The 12,514-nt window shown below is 42.7% G+C and overlaps 1 protein-coding gene across 1 annotated transcript in view; it reads right to left on the reverse strand.

Annotated features, from left to right (window-relative positions):
* The window catches only part of clcn1b (chloride channel, voltage-sensitive 1b), a gene marked incomplete at both ends in the record, with an annotated part of 72,395 nt that extends 64,479 nt beyond the window's left edge, over nt 1–7,916 (reverse strand). Inside the window, one exon of the mRNA XM_080743365.1 lies at nt 7,866–7,916. Within this exon, the coding sequence (XP_080599491.1) occupies nt 7,866–7,916 (51 nt within the window). The remainder of the gene's footprint in view (nt 1–7,865) is intronic.
* Between the last annotated feature and the right edge of the window lie 4,598 nt (nt 7,917–12,514).

Genomic DNA, 12,514 nt, shown 5'->3' on the forward strand with positions numbered 1-12,514 from the left:
ATGTAGCCTGAACTTCCTAAACTTCGGCACGCTACTAGTCCCACAGTTTTGCCACCACACACTCGTGCCATATGTCAAATCGACCGGCTTACTCGGGAATCGTGGGCTAGTAACTTGCTAAGAGAAAGGTTCAATAGTTTAATTGATATTAATTTATTAGTGAATTAATTTTCCCCATTGACTTATAATGGGAATCGCAAACCATAGGGGCTAGAGTTTCAAGACTTGGAGAGGAGGTTCATAATGATTTCAAGGATTAAATAAAAAATAATTGTGTCATTTGGCCGCATGGTGGCGCCATAACACCCCACTTTACGTTTTGGCCTGTAACTCTTGAACCGTAGGTCGGAAAATTAAAAATATTTTTTCCCTCGATTCCTTGGGTCATGACGCATCTCCCCATATAGGCCACGCCCATTTGCGCCATGATAGATTTTCCGCCATCTTGAATTTTCTCCAAAACACACTTTTTGCTCCTTTTCCTACATATTTTCTTCAAATGTCACAAAAATCGGTACACATGATCCACACACACACACACACACACACACACACACACACACACACACACACACACACACACACACACACACACACACACACACACAGCTCCACTTCACACGGGTGTGATTTTTGAATCTGACTCAGGTGGGCCCTTAATGGGTTTCACTCAGAACCCTGCTAATCCGGTCTAGCTAAGAGTCCCGTCCCGCTCCATTCTGGTCTAATCCGGTCTAGCTAAGAGTCCCGTCCCGCTCCATTCTGCCCAAATGAGATGATACACAGTGTGACTGATATCCTACCAAATGGATTAATCACGCCACATCGCAGTCATTCCTGTGTGAGAGAGAGTTCTGGCATACAGGGGTTGTACTGTAAAACCTTTTAGTACACCACAACATTTGAGACTTGTGAGATCTGTTTCATTGCTGTTGACATACTGTACACACACACACGCACGCACACATAGGGCTGTCACAATTATTACATAATCGTATAATCGCAATTATTTGACATGATCGCAATTATTTTGTGATAATCATCATAATCGTTAACATGTTGAAAAATGTTTATATATGTTCAAACGTTTAAAAAATAGTGGAAATAGCAGATCTACAAGCTCACAAAGCGTCGCGATGCGACACGTTGTGAGCTTGTAGATCGGCTATTTCCACACACTAGCCTACTCGAGCATTTTAATAGGGATTGGAGAAACAAACAACGCCGCTTCTTCTGCTTGTGGTTTTCGCCTAGACCGGATCAAACGGCCCGTTGTAAATGATCACCAGGCTTTCCCCTGAGAAAGCCTGGTGACGAGAGGTTACGCTCGCACTCACGGGCACACGCGCAGAAAAGTGTGGATGTTATGAGCCGAGAAAACAATCCATTATCTTGAGTCGACACAGAAATGTGTTTATACAATCACACACACTCTCTCTCTCTCTCTGTCTCACACACACACACACACACACACACACACACACACACACACACGTCTTCAGCACTCTGTTAGGAGTGTGTCTGTCATGGCCTAAACACGGATAGGTCATTTCCTCTCCGCTGAGGTCAGAAGGTCAAGCACAGCTGTGTGACATGGAAGTAATTAACCCAGCCTGACGGCACATGACAGCCAGCTGTGTCCGTCCAGCCCCGCCATGTGCCTAAAGGTCCTGGTTGTTTGGGTCATGAACGCGTGTGTATATTAGGGATGGGACGATAATCTATATTGTTGTTACTTTATCGTGATAAAAAACACTCACGATAATCGTATCGAGGAGATTTAATTTATCGTGATATCGTCCTCCGTCATGCACTGGGATCAATTCACCTTTTATTTGCTGAGCTGCATATGCAGTACCATTTAAACCCTCTATAATTGGTAAAACGGACCTGGAAATAACGTACTTGATAGTTTTTTTTTTCACTCTCTACCAAATCTCTTTGCCAATTAGATCTACAAGCTCACAATGAGTCGCAACACTATCCTGTTCCCCAGGATAATGGATGTTGGGGATATTTTGATTATCGCGGTATTATCGTAAATCGCAATTTTTTGGTCACAATAATCGTGATATGAAATTCTCATATCGTCCCACCATCCCTAGCGTATATTATGCTGCAATAAAGAGGTGTACGTTTTTAAAGGTGATACACCATGCATTTAAAAAGTATTTATGTCATATTGTTTATGTCCCAAAAACGTTTTTCAAAAGGTTTGAGGCTAAATTACCACTCCTGAATAGAGAGCCTCTCTCATTTTTGAATGGCTCTCAGAGCATTTCAGCTGCAGTACCACCTTTGGCCAGAACTGCTTCTTTTTTTTTGATGATGACGTCACAATCGGCAGCAAATCTGGATAGCCTGTTTTGAGAACCCGTGGGGTACTTTTAACCTTCTCCTTCTCAAAACCAGAGAAAGACACAATGGTCAGAAATGGGACTTTGTGAGGATAGAAGGTGCTAGTGGGACCCCAAAAAAAGGTTTTAAAATAGGTAAAGTGAAATTTCATGGTGTATCACCTTTAATGCGGAACAGGGTAGATTTTTTTGGAGCTTCCGCACCACAAATAAAGGCAACGGCCTACGTGAAGGAGGCACCAACTATAATGAATACTTTTTGATGCAAATCATTCGTGGAGAATTATATAGTATTTTTGTATCTTTAAATTCATGGTTTACATGGTGTGTAAAGACCTTTAACTGACTGTCTGATCGATAAAATGCATTAGGATCAGGTAGTAGCAGCTCGGTGCAAACACTGCTCACACTCTTCACTCCACTTGCTTCCTTCCTTGAAACAAATAAGCATATGCGCACAAGCGCACGCTAGTGATGGGACGATATGAGAATTTCATATCACGATTATTGTGACAAAAGAAATCGGGATTTACGATATTATCGCGATAATCAAAATCCATTATCCTGGGGTGAAAAATTGTGATGCGTTGTGAGCTTGTACAGTAGATCGGCTATTTTTTTGTCAAAGACATTTGATAGAGATAGAAAAAAAGACTGCATCAAGTACGTATATTATACATGTAAGTACCTTTTACCAATTATAGAGGGTTTAAATGGTACCGGATATGCAGCTCGGCAAATAAAAGGTGTAATTGATCCCAGTGCATGACGGAGGACGATATCACGATAAATCAAATCTCCACAATATGATTATCGTTTGTGAGTGTTTTTTATCACGAGCACAAGCACTTGCGCGCGCACACACGCACGCACGCACGCACGCACACACGCATGCTTATCTCTCTAACTCCAGGGGCATTCGGCCTGTAAATAGTGTGATGAACTGAGATTTCTTATTTATATCTGACCCTGTGCCCCCCCTGCAGAAGCTAAGCAAGGACCGGACACAGGGGATTCGCCTCGGGCAATCCTCCACCACCTCCCAAGAAGCAGGGGAGGAGCGGAGGGCACAGAAGAAGGAGGGAGGGAGAGAGGGATGGTGGGAGGGAGAGAGAGAGAGAGACTAAGGAAAGGCATTGACACTCTGTCGCCTCCTCTCCTCAGTTTCTTACTGGTTCACACGCCCGGCCTCCCCGTGTCCCTCTGTGTCCACCAATCACGGACAACTATGCCATGTGGAAGAATCTGCCACGCTATTGGTAGAATTCAAAAACAGACATGATACAACACCGCAACACACACAGGAGGACAGCATAGTCAAGTCAAAGCTATCGTAAACATCCAGAATACTCACTTTTCAAGCCCTGCTGACGGACAGGAATATACTGTGTGACTGTGTGTGTGTGTGTGTGTGTGTGTGTGTGTGTGTGTGTGTGTGTGTGTGTGTGTGTGTGTGTGTGTGTGTGTGTGTGTGTGTGTGTGTTAGTGTTTGTGTGTTTACTGTGTTATATATACAGTATGTACAAAATATATACATCTCATCTTATTTGGCTCACATTCTCCAAACACTCTCCTCCATCACTCATACGCCAGGGGTTCTCAAACTTTTCTTCCTTTGCTGCCTGTCACCCCGAAAGTCTCACCCCGTTTGCTGTCAGTCTACTGTCCTATCAATAAAGGCATACAAAGTGATATTACTTAATAGTTAATGCTATCCACAAGTTTCCAACATCCCATAGTGCATTGCGCAGAAATTGGACAGAGCTTCCGGCGCCGCAGCCGAGTGTGATCTACAAGCTCACAGCGGCTGCATCTGCGACGCGACGTGAGCTTGTATGTCTACTGTTAACCGGAAGTGTGGTGCAGTGTGGTGCAAAAACTTCCCCAGTAAATTCCTGCGGAAACAGGTGGATATTAACTCATTTAGCTGGGGATCCCCTCAAGGACCCCTGGGGGTCCCCGGAGCCCACTTTGAGAACCACAGCCAAAGGTTCTGTGTGTCATCTGAACTCCTGCAGTTAAAGTAACACCCAGCATTTTGCTGTGTGTTGCTTTACGCCACAGATACACACGCAGAGTGTCTATGTGTGGCGGTTAGGAGACCCTTTCTTTAGTCCCACATGGACCCCGGGTGACCTAGGCTGGATTCCTGCCACCCTCTGCCTTTCTGTGGCTTCCAGTCACTCTCTGCCTCTCGGATTTCTAAACTGTTTATCTGAATAAAGAGGATAAAATACCCTCCTCCTATTAAAAGACCCTGCATAATGCTTCAGTCAAGCACCTGTCAATCTGTCTATAGCGGTGGTTTTCCACGTGTTTGTTTGTGCACAAGGCACACCAAAGGACTAGGCAATATCTCTCAAGGTACAACTGAATTCATATCTGTGCAAAATAGCCTCAATAATACTTCTGTAAACATTTCATTTGACATGAAAAAGGTTTAACCACTGCCATACTTTGGAATTCCAAAAAAGCTTGTAGATCTGCTATTTTGAAAGTTTTAGAACATTTGTGTGGAAAGAAATAGATAATAAATTGAAAATATACATGTGGAATTTTCATCTATAATGTAGAAAATAGGGTGATCAGGCTGAAAGTGGTGCTTAAAATATATTTTCTTGGAATACAGAATGACTATACTGATATAGCAAAAAGAAGACAATACACACAGTATATATGACATAATTAAATATAATGCTTTGTATATTTGCATATATTGCAATATTAATGGGTGGTTGTCACAAATTCCCAAGAGGCACCCACACACACACCCACCAGTGTGCCACAATGTCTGACAAGCACAGTTCTACAAATAGTATAGCCTGACAATTCTCTTGCATCATTCCAGTATAACAACCTGTGCATGGACCCATGACAATGTATCGCACATACATACATAAATAGTATCCATACTATGTGTTAGTACTCGAACACTGCAATTCAAGTAGAAAGAACTACATTGTTAATTCTATACATGCTATATGCACACAACGCACATATGGATATTGGATAGAGATTTGCATGCAGTACGTGCAGAATACATATTGTCTATGCACAGCACGCTTCCTAGAATAGGAAACAGAAGCGTGGGTGGAAGCAGCTACTGGTGCTACAGCTTCTAAAAGTCTTTGAAGCAATGTGTTATCCCTCCTGTCCTGGGGCTAGAATGCTACAACCCTCGCTGTCAGGGCCAGGGGAAACCTAACTTTTCAGGAAATGGAAAAACAAACCTGTGTGCCACTAGATCCAATGGAGTTATTATTTACTCACAAGCTCTTGTTAATAATGTTCAATGGTTAGATATCTAAATATTAAACAGACTTAACCACTTTCAACCTGGCATCCCTGTTTTGTTGGGCCCAAAATATCAGATCTACAAAGCAGTAGTAATATTCGCCACATCAAGTAGTGAGCTTCGCTACATGAGTAACAGTCAATAAGAAAGTATATCATAATAATAAGAAGATGAAATATAGAGATACAAGGTGGACACTAGTGATGAAATCCTCAGTGTCAACCTTACACATAAAAAACGTTTACACAAGTTGAAATAACTTCCCTCACATCTCTTGTCTTGGTTTCTACTAATAAACGGTCCTGTTACTCAGAGACTTTTGCAGTGTATAAAAAAGAAAACGAATGATTATCTTCTTAGCAATTACTGCATCAATTACTTTTGCCATTAATCGAATAATGGAGGACCACGTGGTCTTGTTTTGATATTTAACAAGAGAAATTATATATATATATATATATATATATATATATATATATCAATAAATTGGCTAATACATTTTAATAGATTTTGTATCCATTCACATTCTTCACATTGAGAAGCACTGAAGCAGTGATCTACAGGCTGAACATTTGCACAGATGAAGCTGCAGATATAGAGTATCATGACTTCATCTCTCAACACGTACGTCGTACATCTAACCTGTCTCCTCGGGTGTCCCTGTCTATTAGGTATTTATATCCAGCGACACATGAAAACACGTAATGGTTTTACAAGACCCGTGGCTCAAGGAGGGCTAGGTGCGATGCAAGGACACACAAAGAGATACTGATTTTCAAATTGAGTTTGAAAATGTAAATCCGCACCACCACTAACATTGAATAATAAAACATGAGTTTTGTTTTTGATGGTAAACTTACTCAAACTCTGCATAAACAAATAAAGGGATACTTTATTCAATTTATACATTCACATTCAGTTTAAGCTTTTACAGCAGAGAAGCTTCCAAAGCATTGCGAATGAAGCTGGTTTTGAATGCTAGACATTTACAATGTACATTTATAGGCCAATATTGTACCGTCAATACAATTAGCAACGTCTTCTACTTGAGATGTCTTTACTCTGCAGTTACATTTCTGCTACCTGTACAGTTCACCTTTTCAGAACTAACTATATGGAAGTAATTTCCATATAATTGTATTTATTTATTGTCTAGTTATGGACTAGTATTTAAACATCTGAGGTTGTCCCTTATCTGTAGTTGCCCTATCTTTAACAGTTACTGTAAGCTATTTTCATTTATGGTGTGCACAAAGACTCATCACTTTTCATCAACAAAAAAAAAACATAGTTTGGTGGGGCCTAGTACAGTCAATACGGTGTGTACAACTCGCAACGTCTTCCACTTGAGATGTCTTTACTCTGCAGTTACATTTCTTCTACCTGTAAAGTTACTTAAAAAATGTAAGTAATTTCCATATAATTTGTGTTTATTGTCTAGTTATGGAATAGTATTTAAACATCTGAAGTTGTCCCTTATCTGTTGTTGCCCTACCTTTAACAGCTACAGTAAGTTATGTAACTATTTTCATTTCTGGTGTGCGCAAATGTATCAGGTCAAAAAGAGAGTGACTTTCCATCTCTGATCCTCTGTTAGAATATTGTGTTCGGAATACAAACTAAACTAAATCAAACCACAAAAAAAAGACAAAAAATGCCTGGAAACAGATTAAATATAATCCTTTGAAAACAGTTCCGACCTTTCTTCCTATCGCCAAAATAAAAGTCTGGGTTTCCGAGGCTAGTTCCGACCAGAACGCAAAGGAAGGAAAGCACATCCCTGTCTGTCTGCTACTGGGCTCAGGTTTCACAAAAGCTCATCCAAGACGAGACAGGAGGAGGACAGAGGAGGAGGAGGAGGAGGAGGAGGAGGAGGAGGAGTGAGGAAGGCAAGGTGTCAGACAGTAAGAGGGAATCCAGTGCGGAGGGCGTTGGGGCGAGCCGATGCCACCAACTAGAGACATTTCACCTGCTGGCACAACAACACATAGAACCCAGAGGTAGCAGACCAGGAGAAAAAGAGAAAATGAGAGAGAAAGAGTGCCTGATGGAGCGAGGGATGGAGCAGACAACTGGAAAGGCCAGTAAAGTGACAGGTGGGTGGAGTGGTGGTGGAGCAAGGGAGGGACAGTAACAGAAAGACACACAGCAGAACAGAGAGACAGACACACAGGTGGAGACAAAGAAAAGTGGAGAAAGGGGGAGAGACCTACCAGCGTCTGTTGGTATCTCAGAGCTTGCCTTTGCGACGCATCTGCAGCCATTGACGCGCTGTCACTGACCCAAAAATAACCTTGCTGGACAACCCGGCATTTCCAACAGCGCGGGCAACGCTGCTCACACACACACACCCACACACACACACACACACACACACACACACACACACACAGAGACACACAGAGACACACACACTCACATACGCTCAGTGTAGTTCAATAAAAACATACAGAGCCTGTCACATGCATACACACTCGTCAGTCGTACATGTACTCTCGCACCTGCTCTGTGCAGATCAACACGCACGAATGTTTCTTAATCGCTCGCACACTCACACACACACACACACACACACTCATACACACACAGGCGCGCTGAAGCAGTCATTGCATAACAGCAGTTGAGAAAACAACGGGCGTCAAAAGTTTCCCCGGACCACTGTCTTCTGCCCCCAAATGATCCAGAAGAAGCAGCGAGCACATCCAGCTCTGCAGCAGGACTGACTGACTGACGGAGAGAGACACACACAGACGCAGAGACAGTTGGACAGATAGACGGACAGAGGAGCCCTGCGCCGTGATATGATGAGACAGGAGCACCAAGCGTTCCTTTATTAGAACGGCAGACACCTAATAACACACACACACTCACACAAGCGCGCACACACACACACACACACACACACACACACACACACACACAAACTAGCGCCTTAGCAGTGGCAGGAACGCCCCGCGCGCCCACACACACAGACGCACGCGCTATTAGGTGTGTGTTTTCAGATGGGGTGTTCTTGTTTGGACAGGGGGTGCAAGGATGGACAGGGGGGTTAGCAGAGAGTGTGTGTGTGGGGAGGGGGGGTTTAGGCACCCCCCACAGGGCTGCCCCTGCAACGTGAGCACCAAGGTGCACATGACACCCCTCCATGACAGCTCTCACCTCATCAGCCAATGATGCAGCAAGGCAATCCCCGACAGCCACCGCATGTTGGCCTCCATTGTGGCCCCCGCCCCTCCCTGCAGGAAAATACAAATGCAACATGGCAGATGAGATTTCACGGGTTCCCTCACTCTCCCTTACACCAGGGGTCTTCAACGTTTTCAGGCCAAGGACCCCTTAGTTGAGGGAGAGATGATGGGGGACTGCCCCATAGGTCGAACTTCCTTTGGGTCGAACAGCGTCGGCAGGTTAGATAATCACCCGCGAGCGTCGGCAAGTTAGTTAATAACCCGCGTCACGGTTACTGAGGTTAGGTTTAGGCATGGTTTTACTGAGGTTAGGGTTAAGGTTAGGTTTTGGTGGTCAATCCAAAGGGTGTTCGACCTAATGACATGTTACCAGATGATGAAGCAGGGACCTCCCACAACCTTTTCGTAGATTCCATATAATTTCATTGTTTGAATCATTCATCAGTGTATTTTGGATTCATGTCAATTTGTGTTTCATATATTTAACCACTTGAACCATCAATACTTAATAAACTTGACCATTCACTCTGTATTTAGTGTGCTCTTTTTTCCCCCTCTACACCAAAGCGGTTCTTTGCCAAAAATAGCCGATCTACAAGTAGATCTGCTATTTTTGGCAAAAGTTTGGACACTAGGGTTCAAATGGTTAATATAAAAAAGGAGAAAAAGGTTTCTATCACACAAAGATTTGGAGGACCCCCTGTAGTAACTCTGAGGACCCCCTGTTGAGAACCACTGGCTTACGGCACAAGATGAGATGAGAAAAGTCGAATTAAAACTGCGGTCAAATTAACCAAGGAGTCCCTTGTTACGCTTTGATAGGATTTTGCTCCTCAAAGCCATTGTTTTTAGATATTGTTTTCTGTTAACACGATATATTGGCTAATATGACAGCTCGCAATCACATGCAAATGATCTCACTTCAAAATGCTCTTCTGTGGTCTGTATTCTCACTTAGATTTGGTATTCTAATTAAGGGGATTGCCGCAGTGGCCCTCCATTGTGGTAATCCCCACGGTCCCATGCATATACATGCATATGGGATTATGCCAAAGATATCGAAAGATTGAAATATTGAAATACTATCAAAGCAAGAGTGACATAGGACCCACTTGGTAAGCTCCTTTAATCTGACAGTCAACAATGTAAAATCAGATTGATTCCTACTCAGGCAGAGAAACGGTCATAATATTCCTCCTTGAAATTCTTACAGAATAACTGAAATAAAAAAAATGTGAAACAATACAGTGTGTTGAAATGGCGAGTCACTTCAGCAGCAAGGAATGAGGGAGGCATAGGTAAAAATATAAAATAACATTTTATGCGTGCACAAAATCAGTGGATCAGTGGCAGCAACACAGCAACAGACTACAAGACATTTTCAATGGCCAGTGACGTGGATATATAAACGATATACTGTATGCCTATTCGCCTAACACTTAAAAGCTTTATAACAAAAAAAGGTTGAGCTGGCTTCAACTTTATTCAGTGACACAGTGAAGCATCACACATCGGGTGCGTTTGGAAATGCGCACAAGTGTGCGCTCAGTGTAGTGAGTGCAGTGGGCGGTGAATTTGTGGAGTGCATTCAGTGTGGCTTATTTACGAACGACCAGTTAAGAGGCAACTGTGAGCTTTTTCAGTCGGAAAACTTTCTGAAAAGCAGCAGTTGCCAACGTAACGTTGCTATTGATAGGCAATTTAATTCATAACATTGGCATACCTACTGTTAGTTTACACGTTGATGCGCGTGTAACAATGAAGCCCACAGGACCAATAAAGCAGCAAATGGTGATTTTTTTTTAAATCATTTCCTACGCCATTGTTCACAGCTGAGAAGCGCTTGAGACATGGCCATGAAAACACCACAATGACGCACCACACCGCCAAACCCCATCTTTTGAGTAGGGTCGTTCAGTGCGTGCACTTGGCACACCGGGGGCGGGGGATTTCCGAACTACAACGCACCAAGCGCACCGAATAAACGAACATGGCACACCAGTATGTTGAGTGTGCATTTCTGAACGCACCCATCATTTCCATTGCCCTTCTCTCTCCATACAATTCCTTCGTAGAACGGAGGAAACACAAATTTGTGCCGTCAGCCAGTTCCCTGTTTTTGACCAGAGCCTTTACATTTTTCTTGATATCTTTCTTGTTTGTCACTCCTACGTGTGGACGCACGCTTGGTGAGGTCAATGAGTCTTTGAGCAACACTTAAACAGCAACTCTGTGACAGTGTAGATGACTGCCCTTGATCGTTTGTAGCTTGTAGCTTTTGTCACTGCTAGTGTGAACGCAGCATGAGTCATATCTATGACGTTACTTGTCTCTGACTATCTATGGGGTATGACTACACAATTGGCCAAGAGCCGAGCCCCATTGACTTCCACTATGAGATTCAATTTAGTTAATTATTTCAAAACATATAAAATGTTTTAGTAGAGTTACGTCTTTGGCCTTCTGGCAGTGTGCACAAGAAACTTGGCACTGATCATTCCAGCATTTTGCAGGATTGTTCCGGATACACACACAAACTGAGCCTCTTAAGACAGCAGGCCAACTGCAGAGCCACACCGCAAAAAAGCTGTCAAATCTGCTTCACAAGAGAAGCACTTTTGTTGTTATTAGTATGTAATAATATATGTTTAAAGATCAATATTTCCACAAGGCCACATGAGGTGTAGACCATCACCACACTAGGTAGGACATGCATACAGCAAACACTACATTGTGAATGTGTGGCTTCGTTCTCAACTGCACGCGTAGTAACGTACTATTGATACAGTACTTCATTGTTGGACAGAGAGGCCATGCTATTTAACCCATTTAGAACAGGTACACATTATTGTGTATCATTATTTTATGCTTTAACTATTGAAAAATAGCGCTGCGAGTTTGTAGATCTGCTATTTTTGAAAAATCGTGAAAATTAGAATTTTGACCAGATTCTATAAGTGTCTTTTTAATCCTTCTAACACTTTTTTTTAAAAACCCTATGTTTCCATGTCAGCAATCTGGCCAGCCATCGTCAAAGAAAAGGTCCTTTTCACTTAACTGGAGCTCAGTTAGTCTGTTCTTGAGAGACTACTATGTCAGTGGTTCTCAAACCTTTTCATGTGAAGGACCCCCAAAATGATATGTATGTGGCCACGGACCCCCATCTCAAAATATTTAGTTCCAGGGACCACCCAGAAGCAAAAATTGAGTTACAAATATTCGCTTTGAAAATACATATATTCAAAGATTTGCACACATTTTTCACAACTTTTTCAAGTGCCGCGCTGCGAGCTTGTATATCTGCTATTTTTCACTGGTTAAAGCATTCAATAATTCTAGGCCTAAATGTTAGACTTATCTCCGCCAGGCTGAAGGCAAAGGGTCTAATAACCTGGCAAGTCACTGGACCGATCAGCACCAAATCTCGTGTGCAACCTGCCAGTGGACCACGCAACTACCTACACTTAATTCTTTTCACATATTGTGTATATTAACTGAAATGTTTTACGTACATACTATAATGTAAGTTAATGGCGGAGGGATCGGCCTGAAACTTTGCCCAAATACAGATATACACTGGCTACACGTCCAGGTGAAGATACATACAGTACATAGGCCTTCCACTGAGCACATGAACCACTCCAGTTAAATCATTTTTATTTTCTCCCAGTAGC

Source organism: Nannobrachium achirus, assembly GCF_963921795.1.
Source record: "Nannobrachium achirus genome assembly, chromosome: 2".
NCBI lineage: Eukaryota > Metazoa > Chordata > Actinopteri > Myctophiformes > Myctophidae > Nannobrachium > Nannobrachium achirus.